At 49.5% G+C, this 24,967-nt stretch overlaps 1 protein-coding gene across 3 annotated transcripts in view; it reads left to right on the top strand.

Moving 5' to 3' along the window:
• The window catches only part of KMT2B (lysine methyltransferase 2B), a 1,130,837-nt gene that overhangs the window by 1,091,813 nt on the left and 14,057 nt on the right, over positions 1–24,967 (top strand). For all 3 annotated transcript variants that reach the window (XM_078655415.1, XM_078655416.1, XM_078655414.1), the window contains exons 33-34: positions 18,505–18,612; positions 19,261–19,344. In XM_078655415.1, the coding sequence (XP_078511541.1) occupies positions 18,505–18,612; positions 19,261–19,344 (192 nt within the window). The remainder of the gene's footprint in view (positions 1–18,504; positions 18,613–19,260; positions 19,345–24,967) is intronic.

The raw sequence follows: 24,967 nt of genomic DNA, 5'->3' as shown, positions 1-24,967 counted from the left end.
TTCCACAGCTTACCAAGCATCTCAGAATCCCAGAGCGGAGTAGCCATAGTCAATCTATTTCTCCATCCCAAGGAGGCCGTAGCCGCATGCCAAACGTTCACGGAGTATTTAGTAGGACCTGTCGGTCACTCTGTTAGGACGGGAGTATAGGGCCCTATTATAGTTATTTCCTGGAATAAACAGTTTATCCATGGCGTAGCCAGGGTCGTCAACACGGCCATAGGTGCCATGGTTTATTGCCGCCAGATGGGCCGCCCAATAATACCTTTTAATATCAGGGAGGGCGATACCTACACCGTACCAGGAGAGAGTCCATTTGTGTAAAGCAATGCGAAGCCTCCCCTCCCACAGCAGACTACGTTGCAAACTCTCCATTTCGCAGAAGTAACTAGAGGGCACAACAGCCAAGGAATTCTGCAAAGCGTAAATAAAGCGTGAGAGAGCCATCATCTTAAACAATGCCGCTGTACCCAATAAGGAGAGAGGAAGCTTCTTCCAGTTAGAGATATCACTCCTGAGCCTACTAAGAGGGGGAAGAAGATTCCGAGAATACCTAATTGAGGAGTCCAGAGACACAAAGATCCCCAGATATTTAAACCCTTCCGAGCTGATCTGTATCAGACAGTTCCTGGGAAGCACCGGAGGGTCACCTTGTAAAACAAAAAAGACGGATTTTCCCCCGTTGACCAAAAGGCCAGAATTCCTCCCAAAGGAGGCCAGAACGTCAAAGACCACATTAAGGGATTTACAAGGGGAGGCCAAATAAAGTAAAATATCATCTGCATATAGGGAGATATGGTCCTCCCAATCCGGACACCACCGCAGTCCCCTGTTCGAATGCTCCCAGCGTAACCAGGCGGCCAACGGCTCCATAGCCAGTGCGAAAAGAAGGGGGGACAAGGGGCGCAACCCTGTCTGGTTCCCCTTCCCAATAAAAACGCAGCCGATACTCTGTTATTCACTACCACTTGTGCGAGTGGCTCCAAATACAGCAGACGTATCCAGCCAATGAACCCAGGGCCAAACCCAAACTTAGACAGTACCGCCCACAAATACGGCCATTCAATCGTATCGAACGCCATTGTTGCGTCCAACAACGCAATTATAGCCGGTTCACTCAGAGTCTGGGCCCTAGCCAAAACTCCATGCAATCTACGCAAATTCAAGGCCATGTTTATGTGGGGCATAAATCCAGACTGGTCGGCATGTACCAGCTCAGTAATAACCTTAATCAACCTATTCACCAATACTTTGTCCAAAATCTTGGTCTCAGCATTGAGCAGAGAGATAGGCCAATATGAGGCACAACTGGTTTTAACCTTACCCTCCTTGTGTATCACTACTATCGAAGTGATCCTCTGGTTTCTTGCGAGAGCCTCTCCCTCTCTGGCCTCCAAAAATATTTCCCTCAAATAGGGCGCAAGGCGATCTGGCTTGTGCTTGTAAAGCTCTATAGGGAGACCATTAGGGCCCGATGCTTTGCCGGAGTTCAAAGAACGGATAGCTAAAGCAATCTCATCAGATGTTAGGTCACTATCCATAAAACTTTTATCTTCTACGGAGAGATGCGGAAGCTGAATATCGCTGAGTAGCAGGTGGAAGTCCGACTCTGGGTAAGGAAAAGTCGAAGTATACACCGCCTGGAAATACGTCGCAAATTCATCTACAATACTCTGTGGGTCTTTAAGCTGTTCCCCCTCCTCCGACAGAAGCTCAGGGACCAATCGACTAGCCCAGTCCTTCTTATCCAGCCATGCAATGAGTTTTCCTGCTTTGTCTCCCAAATCATAGAGCCTACCCTGCTGCTCTCTGCCAAGCTGTTTTGCTCTGTGACCAGAACCTTGTAGTCATGTTGTTTTAGACGCAATTGGTGAAGTTTAATTTGCGTCACCTCTAGTTCAAAGTCTCTTTCCAGCCCTTCAATTTCGGGCTCCAACTCCACCACTTCCCTCTGTTTCTCCCTTTTAACTCCAGCTATCAATGACAACGCCTAACCCCTGACCACCGTTTTAAAGGCCTCCCATAGGGACAGCGAGGAAGAGACCGAACCCTCATTTGTGACAAAATACTCTTCTGTTTGGGCATGGAGGTCTTTCCGAATCTTAGGGTTGCGCAGATACCATGGGTTTATAGGGGCTACTCGCCCCGCCTAGCCACGAGTCACAACTACATGAATCAAAAGTGGATAATGGTCAGATATCCCCCTGGCTAGATGGTCAACTCTCGCTACATATGAGGCCTGAGCCGCTGGAACAAGACAATAGTCCAGCCGTGAGAGGCTGTTATGGACCCCAGACTGAAATTTATACTGTCTTCTATCAGGATGTAGTAGCCTCCAGCAGTCAACCAGACCCATTGCGTCCATGAAGTCCGGTAACCATCGCATCGTTCACCCAATCTCCCGAGGGGGATGCCCGTCCATCACACCGGAGACTACCGCATTAAAGTCGCCTCCCCACATTAAAAGGCCCTCTGGGAGCAAAGAGAGGACCGACCCCAAATTTGCAAAGGTTGTATTCTGAAGCCCTGGTGGGACATGGACGGAATGGAAAGTTATGCAGTGACCTTCCCACCTACCCGAAACCCCGCTGTACCTGCCCCAACCATCCTCCCAAATGGAGGTAACTGCCAATGGGAATGCCTTGCGGACCAACAATCCCACCCCTCTAGATCCTGTTGTAAGCCCCGAATGCGCGATCAATTTATATCCCATTCTATGTAATGCGTTGCACAGGTTTCCAACTAAATGAGTTTCCTGAAGCAGAACCACGTCTGGCGCCTGCATTTTAAGAAATTGGAGAACAACACTCCGCTTGAATTTGTCTCCCAACCCGTTAACATTCCAACTCAATACTTTTATTTCACTACCCCCCATCGTCTACCCATTGCCTCCAGCCCCCCTCTTCATGCCGTTTATTAAAAAAAAAGATACAATGCTGATGAACGCAACCAAACTAAAAACATAAACTAACATTCGCCCCCAGAGTCCCTTCCACCCCGCCGCCCTGCCCATTGGGCTCAAAACTGCCTGCTGAAAACTGCAGAGTGCCTGTCGGCCCTAACACTTCAAAGAAAGAAAAACTGGAAGAGGATCTCGCTTCGCTATCCCCGCCCCATGCCCATATCTATTCCGGTAGGCCTTAAGGCAGTACAGAGTCCACTTGACTCCCAGTACGTCCCACTACTTGAATCACTCCGAGGGGACCAACAGCCTTATCATTCCCGCTCCATCACCGCCTCCTCCTCCTCCGACCGACCCGGTGAGTTAGTTCCATCCCGAGGGAGGGTGTCAAGCCAATCAGCTACAACATCCGGCTTATCAAAGAACCAAACCTTCCCACATACCTCCACCCTCAACCGTGCAGGAAACATCATAGCATATTTCAATCCTCTATCCCTTAGTTTCTTTTTAACTGCCAGAAAATTATGACGCTGTTTCTGTACTGTCTGTGTGAAATCCGTGAAAAAGGAAAGGGAGGTGTTCTCTAACAGGACTGGGCCTCCGACTCTTGCCGTTTGCAGGATAAGATCTCTGTCCCTAAAATGTAGTATTCTGGCAATCATAGGATGGGGTGGGTTGAGGTTGAACGTGCGCATAGGGTGCCCACCCTATGCGCACGTTCAACGGTAACAAAATTACTGAGGTCCTTGGGTTGAAGATGTCTGAGGATGTTCTCCACGAATAAGTCAGGAGCAGGTTCCTCCGACCTCTCAGGCACACACAGAATGCGGATGTTGTTCTGTCGGACCCTACTTTCATACTGATCAAGCTTGCGTCCTGTGAATTTCTGAGAAGATTTAAGCATCCGCACATCCTGCTGAAGCTGGGTCACATCCTCCACCAGGCTGGAGGTTTTAATATCTAGCGACTTGACCTTTTCATTGACTTTTGTTAGGTCAGCTCGTATGAGGTTCACCTCAATCGATACAGTGTCCAATTTTGCATCAAGTGTCACCATTTGCTGTCCCAGAGAGGACTTCACTCCATCTATTGCCCCCATAACATCATGTAGTGTAATTTCACTCCCTCGGTCCGGCAACGCACCAGCATCCACGGTAGGTGAACCCACTCCGAGCCCTTTGGCTGGGTGTACCGGTCCAACTTATTGGACTGCTTCGGGCTCTCTGTCCCCTGGAGGAATGCTTTTCGCCATACTACGTGGCAGCCATCGCACGCATTCAGTGGTTCCCAAGTACTGTGCTCCGGTAGTTCCCACCCGACTTCGTTATTCTTTAGCCTGTGGGCCTCGCTTCCTTCAGGCCAATTTTAGTGCAAAACTCCCATCAGAGGGGGGGGCCCTTCGACACCTCCTTTATCGACCAGTCAGTTCAGCAACTTTACGCCCCCAACTCCAAACCCCTCCAGTCCCTCACACCTAGGTCCCGCACCAGGTAATGCCAGCCCTATCACTCCTTCCCTGGCGGGCCGACTTCTCGCTCTAGCCAACGCCAGGAAGTTCGCACTCTGCCGCAGACGCTGGGCCCGCACCTCCCTGCCACAGCGTCGAGTCCTTCAGAATGGCCTCCCCAGTCAAGCTGCACAGTTGTCGTCTCTGAGAAGTCCGGGGGGGGGAGGGGAACCACCACAAATCCCCAGCACACCCCCACTGCACCTCAAAGCTGCAGGTCTTCCCCAGTGTCCGAACCAGCGCTGTATCCAGGGCCCCACACACAGCGGGACCGCCGCAAATCACGAAGGGAAGGGAGGGGGGGCACCACAGCGAAGCCCCGACCCCCACTCACCTCCCGACACGCTCAGGCCACGGTGATCTGGTGCTCCAATTTACAGTGCCCAGGACTCCTCCAACACAGCGGGTCACCTTCAGTCTACAGCCGGATGGGAGGGAAGGCGCAGAGACGGTCCCAAATGTGAGCCACCTTTCCACGCTGTAAGTGGGCCGACGCACCAAATCTGCCGCGTCCAGGACTCCCTCAAGACCACAAGCCGCCCTCGATCTACGGCCTGAGGGGAGGCCGAGAGGCGGCACCACTCGCGCAATATCTTTAAAAATGTTTCCGCGCCTGCAAGCCGCATTCCCGACGGACCCCACTGGTCACTTTCGGAGTGGGCTGCCGCTGTTATTGCACTCCGGAGCGGGTGCAGCAAGCACTTCAGTCCCCGGTCTCCGCAGGCCGAAATTCAAATCGGGCACTGCGTCTTCATTCAGTGGTCCCTGTCTCCCGAAGTTAGCCCCATCAGCTCTACCCGATCTCCGCTACCACTTCCAGTGCACGGGGGTCAGGATCTATTTCAGGATGTTAAGGCCAGCTGATGGACTCGGCGGAGCCGAGAGTCTACGCGCCCATCTTCGGTCGCAGCGTAGCTCCTCCTCCGATTTCATTGCTCATTTGAAATATTGCACTAAGTATGTATTTTTCTTGAACGTTAAAGTATTGCTATTTCTAAAGACTTTGTCTAACTGCTGAATTGAATTCCTGCACTATGTATTCATTTACAGTATTGTAAAGCATTTCTACTTTGAGGAACTGTACTTACCTGCTACTAAGTTTCTTTTGCTCTAGTAATAAAAGTATATTTTCACAACCCATTTTTCTGGATTTAGCCATTGAGTGTGTGTAATCATTTCTTGCCTGAGTGTGTACGACACATGCTTAACACAGCCCTCTGATAAGCCTAACTGCTCGCCCACACTACCACAAAAGAGAGCATTAGTGTTCTCTACTTTAGACTCTGTAAAGATTCTGGCGATCCACTGGACTCTGTGCACCCTATACCTTACTTTGGTGTTTTATATACAGCGACAGTTTCCTACAGTGGGGGCCTGGTTGGATCTTTTCACCACTGTCAAGAACTTGCAGTGTCAAATTCTGCAGTTTAGAGGTTCCAAGAACGCTTTCTCTAAGAGAATCATTCAGGCTAGAGTGGAGCATGGGTCCTCTATACGCCTTTCCAACTCTGGTTAGACAACGAAGGTGGTGCACAACTAACAAAGTCCAATAGACCAAAAGTGTATGGAAAAAGTAACTTTATTATATCAAATGTTTCACTTATAAAATCAGTTGAATCAGAGTATCAGCCAACGCGTTTCGCTCCCACATTGAGAGCTTCCTCAGGGCACAAAAAAATAGCTGCAATCAGTCCAATTAAGGTTTCACAGGCAGAAAATACGAATACTGATATCGCTGATATAATCCTAGGCAGCGCGGTAGGTAATAATGAAGCCTGTCAATATCCAAGGGATCCTGCGACTCCAACTAAGAGCATTCACAGACACGGATCGGCGCCAGAGTGACGGTCAAGTTATTCCACTATTTTTTGAAAAAAAAACTCAAAAGGATCTAATGAGTGTGTAACGAATTTTGTCCAAGAAGAAGCTTACAATAACGAGCCAAAACTTTCTTCCCGTTAAAGAAGCACGGGAGACAGTAACCGTGAGCGGGATCCGCATGTATTACATCGCGTTGTCCATCACTCCAAGCCTGCAATTTCAGTGTGACGTGGCGTGACGCGTTGTTCCCGTGTAGGCCTTTCCGACTCTGCTTGTCTTGTTTTGAGTTCTGAAGATCTGAAACAATTGTGCCCAGTTTATTCTAGTGGCTGCGTATTGGGCCAAGAGAGTGTGGTATCCGTATGAGCACCTGTACTCTGATTAGGCTACCGCTTCAGGAGGATCTTCTGTTGCAGCAACAGGGCAGAGTTCTGCACCAGAATCTGTGCAATCTACACCTTCATGCGTAGAGATTAGCAGTTGACTCCGTTTGATGTACCACCTGAAGTTGTGGGGGTAATCTTTGCAGCCAGGTGTCACTCGTCAAAGTCCATTTATGCTGGGCGCTGGGACAAATTTGTGGTCAGGAGAGGAACCTGCAACACAAACCCGTTATAGCCAAATTGTCAGATGTTTTATTGTTGCTTTTTCTCTTTGGCGCAGCAAGGATTTGCATTGGGCACCATTACGGGTTGCAGCTCTTCCAGTCTTTTTGAGTTTACAGTCCCAACCATTCTTCTTTAAATCACCTATTCTGGTATTTGTTTTTCACAGTGGAGTGGTGTGGCTCACTGGTTAGAGGCGGCAGACCCGGAAGCAGAGAACGGCCCGGGACCAGGGTTCAATTCCCGACGCGCCAGGGTCGTGGACCAGGGTCAGCGGACTCGATAATTCTCGCCTCGCTGCCTACTCTAACCAGGGATCACACTTGGCAACTCTGGGCATTAGCTTGCCTCATCTCTACAACGGCCCCCCACATTCACCGGGGATGCCTGGTTTCACCTTGGAGATACCCAGTAGGGACCGTCTCACAGGGATAGCCAGGACGGGTTCCCCAGCGGTCTACAGCGCCACGATGCCTCAGGGCAGCAGTGCGCTTTACAAGACACATACACACACACACAAACGTCTGTGTAGCACTCCTGATGTGTCCCGGCCAGCACTGACCCAATTATCATACCAGACGCTGCTCGACGTCCATGCCAGTGCTGTCCGGGCCTCACCATCCCCTAGACTTTCCAATCCTTGACAAGGCCCTACCTTCCAGGAATTGAGGAGGAAATGGTGTATATAGTCCCCTAGAGGACCCGGATGACAACAACTGGTATGAGGAGCTGGGTGACACCATTGGCCTGGATACTCCCCAGAATATGGCATAATTTCCCCTCTGGGCCAGGTTTGAAGGATCGTGCTTCCTTTGCCACAGTGAGGCACAGAGCAGCAGAGGTTCTTGATCTCAGGCTGCCAGTAGTCAAGGTCAAGACCAATGTCTTGACAGAGGTAGTTCAACCTGGGATATGCTCTTCTGAACTCATGCTTCCCTTTAATAAAGCTCTCACCGACGTGTTCCTGTGGACGTGGGCAGAGCCTTACACATGGCCTCCTGCTCACTGTCTGCACCATCCCTCACTGGGAGACCCCGCCTTCTTCTCCCATCACCCCTTCCCTGAGAGCTTGGTGGTGCAGGCCTCAACACCAAAGGTCAACCCTACCACACCTCTGGCTAGGGAATCCAAGAGGTTGGACACCTTAGGAAAGAAAATGTTTTCTTCCACCAGATTGTGACTGCGGTCTGTGAAAACTGCGTGCGTTTTGGGCAGTTTCTCCCATGTCCTGTGGAATTCGGTTGCCCAGGTGCTGCCCATGATCTCGGAGGAGGCGCTGGCCATACTCTGCCAAGCTATGTCGGTCAGGAGAAATGCAGTGAGATGAACATGACCAACTCATCTCAAAGAAACAGGTTAGTGTTAGATTCCTTACCTTAGAATATCTCCAGACTGGATCCGGAAAGTTTTGCGTAGCAGTACCCCTGTGCATCAGTAGGGGTTATCTGCAGCTCCGCGTGCGTCGTTGGCGTCGGGATGACGTCGTCTGAGCACTTAGACGCCGCCCTCGCGCACTGACGTCAGTTCTTCTTTTTTCTGCACCAGCAAGCGCTCGGAAAAAGCAGTACTCCTTAGTCACTGTTTGACTAACTTTTTCGATCTTTTTTTATCCTGTTTCGAGACGTAAAGACCATCAGTGCCGGTAGGGATGCTCGGGTTCAAGCCCTGTGCCGATTGCAACCGACTGATGTCGGTTACCGACCCCGACTGCTGGGCCTTGACGTCGAAGGCTAGGTGGGAACGGTCCCGTAAGCGCCTCGAGCTTCGGCAGTCGGCCCCGCGCCATTCACGGTCCAGGTTGAGGAGTAGGTCGAAGGACCGGTCGCGGGGCCACAGTCATCGAAGCTCAGCGAGTCGACACCATTCGTCGGGCTCAAAGTCCTCAGGTAATCGGCATAAGAAGTCGAAGAGACAACATCGCTCTTCCGACTCCCCACACTCACGCGACGCAGCCGGGGGTTCGGGTGACACCGTCCACGCGGCTCTGCCAGAGCCGAAGGGGCCGCTCCCAGCTCCATACCCCCCGGTCCCTGGGCTGAACGCGACGCCGGAGATTGATGCCATCCTCATGGCCATGAGGTCGCTCTCTCCTCAGTCTGGTCCCGCTGCGGCACCTTCGGGCCCTGCGGCCCCAACTGGGAGCCTAAGCAGGCCAGGTGCTCCAGCGCCGTCGACGACTCTGGTCCCGACGCCGCAGGGCCCCACCGGGTCGCCGCTGGTTTACCTTACGACCCCTCCGCCGGCGCCCACACCAAGGGTGTCACCCCCGACGCCGTCCCAGGACGACTTCGTCCCTGGTCCCTCCCTCGGTCCGTATCCGGCGTCGGGCCGGCGTCGCTCGACGCCGCGAGAAGAGCAATTCTTCTATGATCTGTCCCCATCCTATGAACCTGACTATCCGGAGATGGGAGGCGAGGGGGACTGGGAGGTGTCTGAGGACCCTCTGGCACGAGAGTGCCAGTTGATTCAGGACTGGGCAGTGGATCTAGGGGAGGCCAGTGGTTTGGACACTTCGCCCGACACAGGCTTTATCTCCCCTCCTATCGTGGCTAAGGAGGAGGGGGCTGCTTACAGCGTGGTGCTGACGAGGGCGGCAAATGCCTTGGATCTTGAGCTCCCCGTCGCGGCCCTGAGGACTAACCTCCTCACCGAGGTCCTTAAACCGCAGGCAAGCTCTTCGGAACCTCTACTGCCGTTTAATGAGGCCCTTACTAACGTTCTGTTGGGCACTTGGTCCAGGCCCGCTACAGGTCCCCCTGTAGATCGGAACATGGCCAGGCGCCACCGCCCGGCCCCGGGCAACCCTAGCTTCCTGTCCACCCACCCCCGAGGGCCTTGTTATCCAGGCCTCTAACTCCCAGACCGCATTCCCGACCACCACTTGATCGGGAATCCAAAAGGTATGAGCAGTTTGTAAAAAGCTGTTCTCCTCACTTAGTTTGGGGTTGCGATCGGTCAACACAGCTTGCCTTTTGGGCCGTTAAACCCACTCTCTGTGGGACACAGTCGCAGACGTGCTGCCAGCTTGCCCGGAGGAGGCCCGAGTCAAACTCGCTCAAGCTCTTGCGGAAGGGCGGAATGCAGCACGGTATTCTATCCGATGTGGGCTGGATACCACGGACTCACTGGGCAGGGCGATTTCAACGACTGTGACGGTTCGCCGCCAAGCCTAGCTGAGGTCTGCCAACTTTTCGGCTGATGTCCAGAATTCCCTCATGGACATGCCGTTTGATGGCCTTTTTGGCGACAAGGCAGACCGTGCGCTTGAGCGTTTCAAGGACTCCAGGGCTACTACCAAGTCCTTGGGCCAGTCGGGCCAGCGCCAGCAACCTTCTGCCTTTAGCTCCTTTCGTGGCCAAGGAAGGGGCGCCCCCTCACGTCCTGCCAGCCACGGGCCGCAGACTAACATCCAGCGCGGCGGCAGACGTGGTAACCGCCGTGGCGGTGCTAGGGGACAGTGGCGAGGCCAAGCCCCATCCACCCCCGCAGCATCCGCCTCAAAGCCTTCCTAGTCCGAGCTTTCAGGCCCATTCAACGCCAGTGGGGGGCGCAGGGTTCGCCTACACCTCCTCCACTGGCGTTCCATCACATCGGACAGGTGGGTGCTGCAAATCGTCCGAAGGGGCTATTCCCTCCCCTTCGTGGCGACCCCTCCAGCCATGCCACCGTAGTACCACCGCGTGTCGGGGGATCACTTGCAACTTCTGCAAGAGGAAGTTACGGCCCTCTTGGCCAAGGTGGCCATCGAGCGCGTTCCTGGGCCAGAAGTAGGGTGTGGTTGTTACTCCCACTACTTCCTGGTTCCCAAGAAGGGCAAAGGGGGCCTACGCCCCTGGCCTCGGAGTTGGCGCAGGCACGGCTCTTCCACATTCGCCACAGAATTTACGAGTTAGGAGACCGGGCAGGTAGAATGCTGGCGTGGCTGGAACGTTGTGTACAAGGCTCGCGATGGGCCCCTTGCTTCTACGGTCCGACGGCTCCCGGGTCACAGATCTCCAGGAGGTGTCCGAAACCTTTGCGGATCACCTCGAACAGGTATATACGTTCAGAGCTCATTACACCGCCGAGGACTCGAGACAGCTTCTGGACGAGATGCATCTGCCCACTATCTCAGAGAATGAGAGAGAGGTACTAGACGCGGACTTCACGGTAGAAGAAGTCAGTAATGCCATTTTCGCCATCAAATCCGGTAAGGCCATGGGTCCCAACGGTGTTCCCATTGAATTCCTGAAGGCCACGGCCCCTGGTATAACCCCCCACTTAAAACAAATGTTTGAAGAGAGCCTAGAGAAAGGCTTTCTACCACTGGATCAGCGATTGGCCTCCATCGTGGTCCTCCCCAAGCCTAACAAACCACCGACGAACTGTGGCTCATACAGACCGATTTTGTTAATCAGTTCGGAGGCTAAGGTCCTGGTCAAACTCCTTGCGACCAGACTTCTCACGGTCCTTCCATCGAGTCAATAATGTGCTGGGCAGAATGCCATATATACAAGAAAAAGCGCTATCCTCTCTCTTGATGCTACGATGGCCTTCGACTCGATCGAATGGCCGTACCTCTTTGCAGTACTGACAAGGTTCGTGTTTGGCCCGAAATTCATACAATGGGTCAGGCTGCTATATAACGGCCTATTAGGGCAGGTGCGAGTCAATGGCCACACCTCCAGGCAATTTCCGCTACATAGGGGGGCCAGGCAGGGCTGCTCCTTGCCGCCGCTGCTCTTTGCCCTTACTCTGGAACCGTTTGCTCACTGGGTCCGCTCCGATGTCTCCAAACGGGGTCTTAAATGGAGCGAAGATGTCACAGACAAAATCTCCCTTTATGCCGATGATATTTTGATTTACATGGTGTCCCCATCATCCTCCATCAATAGCTTATTTTAAGTGGTCACAAATTTTGGAAAATATTCTGATTTTTCCATTAATTGAACGAAATCGGTCATATATATATATATATATATATATATATATATATATATATATATATATATATATATATATATATATATATTGCATGGCCCCCCACCCGTTTTACCCCGTGGTTATTCGATTCCCTTGGCACCCGACGGTTTTAAATACCTAGGGATCTTCATTACTCCAGACCCAAAGCTATTTTATGATCATAACCTAAAAGGACCATTGCAACGACTGCATGATGATATCTCCCATTGGAGGTCACTACCACTATCTCTCCCTGGGAGGGCAGCCCTGTTCAAGATGTTGGCTCTCCCGCGCTTTTTATATGTTTTCCAGAATTGCCCCATTCCTATTGCGGAATCATTTTTTACCGCACTGGAAGGAGACATACGCCTGTTACTGTGGGACAGGAGAGCTTCGCGCATCGCTCTACGCAAACTTACCAAGGGGTGGTACGACGGCGGCGGCATCGCACTGCCCGATAGGCGCTTGTACTATTGGGCCTCCCAGCTAGTAGAGGTTAATTTGTGGATCCACGGCCCACCTACGAGCCCAGCTTTTCATTTAGAAAGCTATCAAGCGGGACGTGAGGGGTACTTGGGAGCCCTCTATAGTAAACCAGTTCGAGGCCGATATGTTGCTCCAATGCGTCAGACGGCGGCTTTATGGCACCGGGCCACGAAAAGTCTGAGATGGTCCGGTAAGTTCACCAAAGCCACTCCCCTCTGGTCCTCTCAGGCCCTTGGCTCCCTGTGCTTTCACCTGGGCTTCGACAAGTGGGACACCATAGGCATATCCACCCTGGGAGACATGTTACACAAAGGTACACTCCTCTCCTTTCCTGAGCTCCAGAAGAAACATGCCCTTACACAAGGGCAGGCCTTTCGATATCTCCAGATAAAACACGCCATTCTCACGACCGTGCCCGACCTCCCTTCCCTTCCCTCCCCGAGGCCTTGCCCCTCGAAGACGGGTTACTCTCTGAACCCCTCCTGACAAAGGCCATCTCCTGTACATACAGGAAACTTTGCAATAACTTACCTGACACTTTTCAGGCCCTGCGTGATAAATGGGAGGTGGATGTGGAGCATTTAGAGGAAGAAGACTGGCGAGCGGCACTGATGTCCCCGCGAGAGTCAGCCATTAGTCACCGTTTCCGCCTAATACAACTTAAAATCCTTCATAGGATATACATGTCTGGTCCCCTACTTGCGAAGCTCGGCAGGCACCCGGACGCTTTATGTCTACGTGGCTGCGGCTTGACTGGTACTTTCTATCATACCCTGTGGGAATGCCCCGTGGTTCAGCTTCTATGGACCAGGGCTTTTAAGAAAATGGCGGAGGCACTGGGGAAGCCGATCCTGTTGAATCCTAGGGGAGGACTGCTTAATGTATGGGGTGCGACGGACCTGACTGAGATAGAACATCAGTGGCTAGCCCTTGGTTGTCTTCTCCTTAAACGGTCCATTGCGATGAAGTGGGGGTCTCCTGATCGTCCTTTGGTGGTGAGCTGGACCGCAGAAATGGATAAGGCTATGGTTACCAAAAAAACAGTTTATAAACTCAGAGGGTGCCCCAAGAAGTGGGACAAAAAATGGGGTAAATGAAACGCTTACAGGGGAGAGATATGTAGTTCTCCCACGACGGACATGACCATGGTCCGGTCGAGAATTGAGCATAACGACCCCAACTGGTGAGTGTTGTTTATTGTATTGGTATATATGTCAGCCTATGTTTCCTTTATAGTTTTGTATAAGTGCAATTAGAATGGGTTTCAATTATGCTCTTGATTATTCTACATTGCTGTGATCTGTCTAAATGTCATATTATGATTTTTTTCCAATTTTCTGTTTCATTGGACTGAATGTGCTTGAGTTTGTGTTTTTTTCAATAAAAATGTAATTTAAAAAAAAAATTACTTCCCCCTGACGAAACTCTATCTCTCTCTAGGAAGAAACATTAATCACCGGAGATATCATGACATTTTTATTGTTGCCGAAAATTGCTGGAGGCCAGGAAGGAGGCAGCAAGTTCTTTTAAAAACAAAATATACTCAAAAACATGACGTCCCCTCCCGCAGTCAGCTCTGTGTGCGATCTCACCGGTCGCACCGCCCTAGTGCCTCTGATCAAGGGTCCTGTGAGCTCAGTGACAGTCACTGTTACTCTAGGGTGTGCTGCTTCGTAGGCCTGCCCGCAAGTCTGGAGGTGAGCTTCAATAGGGGCTGTAGTGGACAGGCCTTCAAGGTTAACCCACACTTGCCACCGCTATGGTCCACCTGCTGGTGCTGAGACACCTTTCTTCTAAGGTCTTTCGGGGCCTTCTAAGGTCGAGCATGAAAATGTGCTCTCTAAGGAGAGTGGTCTGGTGGACTAGTAATTAAAGGCTGAACCTGGTTCCAAAGTTCCAAATCTGGCAGCTCTGACCATAGTGCCACATCCTCTCCCCCACTGCCCACCATACTGCCCCACTGAGAGAAACTCGCACTGCCTTCACCTACAACCCAATTGCGCCCCGCTATAAACACCTCGATGTGACACAATTTAAATGACGCACTAGACAAGAGCAATATGCTGCCTAAAAAAAAAGTAACATACTGAAAAAAGCAAACACACATAGGGAATGCAAGATTAAGTAAAGCATGTGAAATGTAAGCATGAACAACATTCTAACCTCAACGCTTTTACACTCACTGTTCAGAATCAGTGAGTGCTTTTGCATGAAAAGGTAAGGACATACCTTCAGGACCAGAAGGGACCCTTTTCAATGTCCATTGCTTAGATCCTTACAAAATGTAAGCAGTATGGTTTAAAAAGACCACATTCGTGAATACAGAGTAGTGGTATGCATTTTGTTTTCCTATCCGCCCATCAAGCGGGTATTGCACAGTACCTCCAGGAATGGTGTGCTTCCCCACTCGGAAAAATAAATGCTGTTCAGAGAAATACATGAAAACAAAAGTGGTGCTTCACTGGCAAACACTGTAAAGTGGCACAAACGTGTTTTGGATGTGAATAAAATCAATCTGGCCCCTTTTCGACACACTCTGTCTTGCTTTAGTTACCTTTCACATTTTTAACCTTTTATTTCTCTCCGTCCCGAGGCTGCACTTTGGAAGCGAAAAATCTTAGAAAGAGACTACCTTTCCAGCAAGTGTTTCTTTTTGCTGGATACATTTCACTGGGGTACAAATAATGGAAGAGGTATCATCGAGCCAGCTGCAATTGAATCACGGCGTTCCCCAGGGATCATCGCTCAGCCCCACCATGTTTAACATCTACATGAGACCTTTGGCTGAGGTGGTGCTTCCCTGGGGAATCCAACTTGTCACCTACGCCGATGACACGCAGCTGGTCGTCTCCCTGGTGAGGTGCGACGCTTTCGATCAGGGGATCAATAATTTGACCCCGTGTCTCACAAAATTCCTGGAATGGATGACCTCCTCTTTTTTTAAAGTTAAATGGGGCCAAAACGGACATCATGCTCTTGGGTTACAAAGCCCCAATTAACCTGGACCCCTGGTGGCCACATTGTCTGGGACCCCCTCCGGTGCCTAAGACTCAAATAAAAAGCTTCGGGGTCTGGCTGGACTCCTCTTTAGGATTCCAATACCAGGCCAAGAAGGTGGCCGCGACTTGTTACGGATTGTTGAGGGTCCTTAAGAAAGTTTTGGATCTTCTTCCATTTGAAGCCAGACGCGTGCTGGTCCAGTCGTTGATTCTTTCGCGGCTGGACTATGCAAATTCTGTCTATATGGGGTGCCCAGCCGGTCCTATAAAAACTCTGCAATCTGTGCAGAATTGTGCAGCTCGTCTGCTCATGAAAGTCCCTAAACGATGCTCGGCAAAGGCCTCACTTCGGTCGCTTCATTGGCTACCAATTCAGGAGAGGATTATGTTAAAAACCTTGTGTTTGGTGCATAAATCCATCCACAATGTCGGCCCTACCATTCTCGGTCCCCTGTTTCGTCGCCATCAATCGGTGAGACCTCTGAGATCTAACCAGCGAAATTTGCTGGTAGTACCCAGGTTGAAGCTAGCCTGGATGGGCGGCCGCCAGCTTTCCTTCCAAGCAGCCAAGGGATAGAACAAAACTCCCAGATAACATCAGGCATGAAACCAACCATCTGGCTTTCAGGAAGCGACTAAAGACATTTTTGTTTCAATAATCTTTTTCACGTCCTCTGGTCTTACAGCGCTGGGATGCTCGAGGGTAGCCATGCGCTCTACAAGAAAGTATTCATTAATTAATTCATTCATTCATGGCTACAAAGCCCAGAAAGGGGGCTCCCACATCTGGCCCTTGCAGCGTGCTCTAGCAGTCTAGTGCTTAGAGGCCCAGGTAAAGGGGCCCCCTCCCCCTTCTAAGCAGTAACAAGGTATTTCACAAAACACTGCTCTACCACGACAGTCGTACATGCATTTAAAATGCATATTCTCATTAAAAAAATGGGTGATGCAAAAGTTTAAAAAAGCCAGTAATCTGGCTACTCCCTCCTCCCCTCACCCACCTCTCCTTACCTATGTCCGGCTGTTCCTGGACACAAAGGGGCATTCTGTCGCCTAGGAACAAAATGCAGAAAGGGAATGGCCGGTACTTAACAGAGGTGCTGCCCCGCCCCTGACATTGTGAACCAACATAATTGCAGTCCCCACTCTGTTTGTCCTCCCTCCTCCGCCCTCTCCCCTCTCTTCCCCCCACCCCTGCAACCCCAGGAAACTCAACGCCCGGAACAGCAAGGTCGAGTCATCTCTGATATGTATTGTGATTGTGTGGAGAGGGGGCCCTGGAGGAGCAGGTGGACTAACTGTGAAAGCGTGGCCTTTCACAGTGAAGCAGGGGCCCCTGTTTGTAAGCTGAGCGCGAGGCCCTGGGCAGCTGCACACACTTACCCATGCCTAGCGCTGGCCCTGCTGCTGAGGGCCAGTTGCTAGGAGCAGCAAATGGCTGGGTCTGCTCACAAAGGCGGCAAGCCTTTGAAGCTTCCCCTTCATGGACCCTGCCCATCCTGGGGCAGGAGGTTTGGCACCTCTGTCCAGGATGTGCTTTGTTTCAGGACACCAAGAGCCAGAGGCTCTCGACCCAGGGATCCAGAAACATGTCTGGTGGTGGCAGCTGGCGAGCAGCCACAAGAATAGGTCGTTTTTCAGGGGGCATTTGGCATTAAATCCCACACTGGTATCAGTGGGTTTAATGAGCTGCGACGTTTGCTACCAAACTTCACAGGATTCAGTAAAGCCATTATGGTGCGGTGGAGTTTGTAATGACAAACTCTCAGACGTTACTCTTTATGGCTTTACTGCGCTTACAATGTCTAAGAAGGACTTTGGCACTGTAGGGGTACTGTGGTCATGCAGCACCCTCACCAGTGGTGGTATAGTGCACCCAGCTAGAGGGGTGTCTTACCTATCTATACCTTAGGCATTTGGTTGTAGGCATGGCAGGATGTGTGCCATGTCGACTCATCACTTTTCTATGCACCAAAAGAGAGAGAGCGCAATTATTTTTTTCAAAAGGTACAGAACCTCTAAAGGGGACATATGTGCTGCAGCCCTTAGTCCTTCCCTGCTCGGAGTGCCCTTGGTACATATGGTACCTGTTACAAGGGACTTGCATGTGGCGAGAAAAGCTAATTGGGGGTACAAAGCGACAGTTTTAGGGAAATAACATAGGCCTTGGGCACCTGGTTAGCAACAAAACAGGGCACACTTAGTTAAGGAACATCAACATCTGGCAAAATGTAGGGGGCAACCATACAAAAAAGGGTTACTTTCCTACACAGACTTATTAGAAATCATTTCAGGTCCTACCTGCACAACCTAAACACAAGGAGATGATGGACGGAGCGCTGAAACTTTACAGAGACTCCCCCCCAGTCACAGATCTGGGTTGATTCCATCATCGTTCTTTAGCTCACTTCGCCACCCCAGTTCAGACTCCGCTATATGCAAATCAGTCTTGACCCTGTGCCAGCCCGAACTGCCGAGCCATGTCTTCCCTGGACCAGAAACAAGTATCCTGGGACCAGTTTTGGTCTAAAAGCCCTCATCAGCCAGGCTATCTGCACAACCAGCCTTTTCAGTTAATAGCTCATATGGTCCATTGACTGGTTCTCACACGCAACAGCAACATCCAGCTGGGGAATAACCTAGGCCATCCGGGAAACGATGACTACCATCTTCACGTATCTTTGACATACTGAAATCGTAGATGTTCTGGAATCTTGTTTCTTTTCACATGTTATTAGGAGCCAGTGCATCCCCTACGCCAGTTCATGGTGTAGTACCAAGATCTTAGTTCCACTAGAACCCTCCTCCTACTCACAGAAGTCACGAAGAGCACTGATCTTGAGATCTTTGCTTGTCCAGGTGAAAAGAAAAAATATTTATATCACTAGCTCTGTTGTCCCATATTAATTGCAACATAGTAGTGTGTCCAGGGATGCAGAAAAAAAAGAAACTGATGCTTCAGGTTACACAAGTGAGTTGTCTAACCCAGTGAGGGATGTGACCACCTCATCCCAGCCAAAGACATGTCTGCACTGGCTCGAATGCTTTAAATGAATGAAAGACCGTGCTTTTCTGCTTGTTTTCTCTGGACTTTGTGTATATGAGAGATCAGTGCGATCTAGAGGTGAAGAGGCTGCTCTTTGTTGCAGCCAGTCTATCTCCAAACTGTTTTAAATGATTGGCAATTAGGATATTGACTATTGCTCTGTGGGACCCCTCTGACAACACTGTTTGATTTTTCAGGAAATGTACTTTTGATATGTTTAACTTCTTGGCGTCGCAGCACCGGATGCTCCCAGAGAGCTGTACTGTTGATGAAGAGGAGGATGAAGTGCAGCTAAAATCAACCAGGTAAGGATCACTGAAGTTCTCACAGAGATGGGAATGTAGCTGCAAACTCCAGCTAGAGTGGGCGCTTTACTCTTGCGTCTTGTTCAGTTGGAAATGTTACTTCAAATGACCAGTTTATGGTACATACAGTTTGGCTCTGTGCCATTTTGTTTTCTATAACATGTTCTGCCAGGGTTTAGATCCATCTAATTAGGACTCTGGTTGTTGGTCACCTAGTTGTGCACGCTTTTGGATTAACATAGCCAATATAACCACCTCCTCTCTATATCCGGTTTAGCATTTTCCCTTCTTTCAATTGGGTTATGTGAGGCTTTCTTCTTTGTTAGTTTTTCATATTTAGTTCTTGTGGCTTGTGAGTGTGTCTTTCTCTGTCTGTCAACGTTAGCCTGTGTTATTAACAGCATGTCTCCTAATACTCTCCTTTCTGATCTCATTAGTTCTTTCCTGATTGCATCTGCATATAGAGTTACAAGTAGCCATTAATTAACTTCCACTAAAGAGAGAAACCTCCCGTAAAGATGACATCCTTTGCGGGATCAAGCAGTGCAGACTCTTGTTCGGATTCAATGTACGGGGTCTTTGGTGCATTGTTGATTCTGCAATCACAATATTCCTATGGTCTCTTATCTGGTTTTGTTGTGTTTCTAGACGGGCCACCAGTCTGGAGCTTCCTATGGCCATGCGTTTCCGGCACCTGAAAAGAACATCCAAGGAAGCAGTGGGTGTGTACAGGTGAGTTATGGTCATGTTAATTTGGCGTCTGTGTAAGGGTTATGCCTCTCCGTTCTTCAGGTAATCCTTTTGTGCATGTAAGTTTAATCTGGGATCTCATAGATTTCTGCTGAAGCTATCAGTCATTCTGTTATTTGTCTAATTTCAAGTTCTCACTCGCTTCAGTTGATGCAGAAATTAAAGAGTTCATCTGTTAAATTGTTTGACTCAGTTGTATTACGGCAACTGGCTGACTGTTTTTCTCTTTCTGCCTGAGAAATCAGGGACCTTGTATTCTATCTGCAGGTGTTCCTGCTAACGTTCTCTTTCAATTTTGCCTTCTATATTTATTAATGGCAGCCGTTGTCTTTTTGATAATTTCTTTATTTTTTTTTATTGTGCATACTCTATTTTTTTTGTATTGTGAAAACCATGTCCAGGTTAATTGGCACGTTATTAAAATTTCATCTCAAATTCCAGATTGCTCATCCTCACTGCATTGTACATTTTTATACACTTTAGATGGAAAATGTATGCTCTGTCTCCTATATGATCCACCATCTCAATACAGAAGCTTATTTCATGTCTTGTTTCTAATTTTTTCCCTTCCACATTACTTTAGAATCCATTATGGGTGAGAGAAAATTCCCTGTTCAGACATGATTGTAGGCAGCCCCCCCCTCTACACACACTCCAAGTGAAAAGATCTCCACATCTTGCAGTCTTGCCAAATGAAGTCCTCACCAAAATGATACACAAATCTGTTCTTTATTACGTTGCTAGAATGGTGGAATTGTTAAGACTTTTTCTCGGCCAGAAGGGTGAGTGACATTTAGACTCTTTAGGCCATGAGATACACATTGTAAAGCCTACTTCTTTTCACATCATAATTCACTAGCATCAAATATTTACTTTGATAATTTGATATTTCTGATTGATACTTTGAACAGCAGATTCGTCACTTTAGAATATCCAGGTGCTAGACTGGATGCAGAGGGCTCCTGCATGCCAATAGATGGCATCGCGCAGCTTCATGCTGCTCTAGAGATGATGGAATAGAGCAGCGTCTAAGCACAATCCTTGCATACTGATGTCAGTTTCTTTCTGCACATTCGAGCTTGATCTTGTTGATCTTCCTATGACTCCTTAAAACATTCTTGACCCATGTGCTAGCGGTCATTGGACCCACCATAACCGACATGATTAAAGTTACGACTGCAGGAAGTAACATTGGTCACAGACCCACAAAAGGTGTGCCTAGCCCCGGACACGACTCAGTTGTGATAAGTTGTCTCTAATGCACCTGAAGGTTTTAAAAACCAGAAAGCTACGATGAATGACGCTAAACACAAAATTGCAGTCTCCCCGCAAATGCCATTCTCACAACTGCTCCACTTCCTGCTCAAAATCGAAAGGCAAGTTTGAAATCTAGGTGTAAGCATAGGAAAGCAAGGCACAACTCAACACCATCCCATTCTAAAGAGAAAGACACAGATGTCAAGAAGTCTCTATCCCTTGAGGTATCCAGCCATTGACCCGTTTTCTCAGTTGGTCCCGATGTGACCATTGTTTCCCGGGCAATCAGCGATCCTGCAGCAGGTTGAGGCTTTCAAAAAGGCTGTCCTGCAGATCTTTCTAGTGCTTCTGGATCCCTCTGATGCACTTTTTGCCCTATGGAAATTGAAGGATCTCAAGTCCTTCTGACCCGTTATCGGGCTCATACCAATTCTAGGACTGACTTCCACTCCGGCACCAAGGTCCATGCTGGTTCCAGCTACCCTGATAATGGTAATGGCACCACAGTTACCGATTGGTGGTCTGGTGCTGCCTCATGTCGGACTGACAACTGCTCGATCTCGACCAATTTCATACTGAGAAATTTCTAACTATCAGCAGAGGCTCCATTTTCTTTTTGGTTCTCACTAGGATCTTGTGCCAGAGCAGGGTGATCCTCAAAGACGCGTTGGCAGAGACAGCTTTCCCTGTCAGGGATCCAGAAGACAACCCAGTCATTTTGAGGACACAGATACCAAACTGCCAGACGAAATTCAGGCAGTAGGGACAGTAGTCTTCCAAATCTTCTTTCCCTACTACATTTGCCCCAAACCACTTTGGTTTGCTCTCAGTGGTGCACATCCAACCACTGGGGGTGGGTGAGAGGAAAGGGGTATGGGGGGTGTGGCCCAAGGGGAGAGGTGACAGGATCTAGCACTTCCTCCTCGGTTGGAGATCCATTAAGTCAGATAGATGGGTTCTGTAAATTGTTCAAACTCCAAACATCCTTGAGGTTTACTATAAGCAAGCCAAAGTCCCACCGTATTGCATCACAAAAACACTAACACCAGTGTACAGGGGTGGTGCTTATGGCAGCTCCCCTCAATCATTTCCAAGGTGGAATAGAGTCAGCACAGAGCCGCACGGTGCCACCTATCGGCACAGAGGAGCACTAATGCATTTACAGTTAGTGTTACCTACAGTAAGTACCTTGCACTTTCATATTAAATTATTTGCCCTCCATCTTTTTATTAATGCTTCCACTCAGTGTGGACAGTCTGTCATAACTTTGATCTTGTTGCAAATGGGTTCCAACCATTTAATACCCCAGCATTATTTGCCTTTTGATTGCCCAGTTTTTGGCTCTTTACTGTGGGTGAGTCTCACTATTGGAGTCTCAGTCGTGGGAATTGGACTGTGAGTGTTTACTGCCAGTGGCCACCTATTAAGATACATATACAAAACAGTGATGGATGGTGTTAGAAATGGGGGGTTTAGGAAGCTGGGTTTCTGTTGCAGTTATCCCTCCCCCCCCCCCGCCCCACCACCACTTTTTGCCAGCCTACTGATTCCCTTTGACTTGATGTGCCCTGGGTCCCTACCAATCAGGTTCCTAGGGCCTGTGTTCTTTCCCAAACTGTACATTTGTACCCCCAATTGGCACCTCTCTTGCCACATGCAAGTCCCTTGCAAAAGGTACAATGGGTACCAAGGGCATTTTGAACAGGGAAGGCCTCTAAGGGCTGCAGCACATACTGTGCTACCCTTAGAGGTCCTGTACCTTAACACACACACACACACACACTGCCATTGCAGGCTGCGTGTTTTGGTGCAGAAGAAAGTGAAGAGTCGACATGGTACACATCCCCGTGTGCCATGCCTACAACCCACTGCTTGTGGCATAGGTCAGCCTCCCCTCTAGGTGGGTGAACTATGCCACTGGTGAAGGTACAGGTGCATGAGCCCTGTACCCCTACAGTGTCAAAGTCCATTCTTGGACATTGTAAGTACAGTAAAGCCATTAAGAGTATATGGTCTGGGAATTTGTCATTACGAACACAGCAACATAATGGCTTTACTGAATTATGGGAAGTTTGGCATCAAATGCACATCCCCAGCCCCTGTCACTCCAAAGCCAGACAGTCAATAGACAATCCAGCCGAGGCACATAGAATGGCTAAGCAAGAAAATACCTGTGTTCTAACAGTGGTAGTTTCCAACACAGAACATAAAAATCATAATTTCTAAAAGATGCATTCTTACTTCTGAGTCCGGGGATACTAAACTTCATCTTTTTATCATGTCCCAATGGAAAGATAAACGTATAAGATGATATAAGTAACCTCCCATTCTACCCTATGGGACAGATAGCCTTGCAGTGGTGAAAAACAAAATACACTATAATTCACCACCAGGACATGTCGCACACCAGTACATGCCCTACCTTTAACATACACAGCACCCTGCCCACAGGGGTACCTTGGGCCTTCCTTAGTGGTAACTTACAAGTAAGGAAAGGAAAGTTACAAACTGCGCGCAGACACTGCAGTGGCAGGTCTGAAACCCCTTTTCAGGGCTGCTTGGGTGGGTGGCACAATCAATGCTGTAGGCCCACTAGCAGCATTTGATGTACAGGCCCTGGCACTCTCAGTGCACTTTAGTTGGGACTTACTAGTAAACCAAATATGCCAATCATGGAAACCCCAATCCATAATACAATTTACAAAAGGAGCACTTGCACTTTAACACTGTATAGCAGTGAGATAGTGTGCAGAGACATAAACCCAGCATAAACAGTAAACACTGGGAGGTCAGAAAGCAAAAAGCTAGGGGAAACGCACCAAAAGATGCGTTTAACACATGTCCCCTCCAGGCTGAAAGTAGGGAGAACTACCCACCCTCTTGGGAGTTTTATTCTCTAAGGTGGAATAACCTGGACAGATCATCAGCCTTGGCGTGTTCTGTGCCAGTCATGAACAAAAACGATTGGTACGGAGGAAGTAATATATAATTTTTATTTTATCATAGGGAACATTCTATTATCCTAGCTCTAACCTTCAATACTTCAAAGATATCTTGCCTGAGTAGATTTAACTGGGGTGGCTGAGTGAACTAAAGAATGGTGATGGATTAAACCCAGCTCAGTTGACTGGGGGTGAGTGTTTGATTTGTTCAAACGCTCCGTCCATCATCCCCTTTTGTATCGCTTTGTTCGCCCTAAGTGTGGCAGGGTATGCTCAGACGTGAGTCCCTTGTTCACTTGGCCACTGGATTCAAGATAGCCTGGCTGATGAGGATTATGAATCCGAAACCGGTCCCAGGATGCTCGTTTCCGGTCCAGGGAAGACATGGCTTGGCAGTTCGGGCTGTACTGTTCCCATGAGGCACAGGGTCAGACTGATTTGCATATAGCCATGTCTGAACTGGGGTGGCTGAGTGAACTAAAGAATGGTGATGGATTAAACCCAGCTCAGTTGACTGGAGGTGAGTGTTTGATTTGTTCAAACGCTCCGTCCATCATCCCCTTTTGTATCGCTGAGTAGATTTAAGGCACACATACAAAATGGGACCGATCTTCAAACAAATTAAATAAATTGCACAAGGACGTACAAATATACATGAAGTATATAGAAGACAAACAATACTGAAAACAACTCCACGTTGCCAATACCCTCAAGTTTTTTAGGTCTCGTCGAGGCAGCGTGCATGCTCTGCTCTAGGAGGGCCTTTAGCCTTCGGTCTGGTCAATTTGAAGCACGCTCGTGCCTGTGGCGGCATCCACCTTGCGGGAGCAAGCAGCGGCGCGCATGCTAATTGGCCGCTGCCCGCTCGCCCTAGGCGGATGCCGCCACAGGCACGAGTGTGCTTGAAAACAGCATTAGGAGGCTCTTGCCGGCCCTCGTAGCCCGTGTGCGGCTCCAGGCGCAGTCTCTACCCCGCTCGAGCTATCAGTCTGTGTGCAGCTCCGGCAGTCTCTCCACTCCGGCTCAGGCACTCTGTCTCTCCCCGTATCCCACGGTCTCTCCCGCACTCTGCGTCCAGTCCTTCCTCTTCACGACAGACACTAAGACTGAAAGTGGCAGCTCTGCGCGGCTTCCCCTTTCTCCAGAATCGTGTCTGTCTCATCTGAGAGCCTTGCTTCCTCCTCTACCGTGCCTGCCTGTAACTTATCTCCACCCCGACTCTTCTGCCGCGCTGCCTCTGGGCTTCTCTCCTCATTCTCTCACTTTAGTCTTTCCTGCTTCTCCATTCCCATTCTCTGCTTCCACCTCTGCTCTCTCTGTGGCTTGCCTTCCTTTCTCTGACTTGTCTCACTCTCTTCTTCGCTCCTTCACTCGAGACCACAAGGTGCCTCTGAAAGGTGGGTAGG

The sequence above is a fragment of the Lissotriton helveticus genome, chromosome 7 (assembly GCF_964261635.1).
Source record: "Lissotriton helveticus chromosome 7, aLisHel1.1, whole genome shotgun sequence".
Lineage (NCBI taxonomy): Eukaryota > Metazoa > Chordata > Amphibia > Caudata > Salamandridae > Lissotriton > Lissotriton helveticus.
The sequence above is the reverse complement of the archived record's forward strand: the minus strand, read 5'-3'. Positions and strand labels throughout refer to the sequence as shown.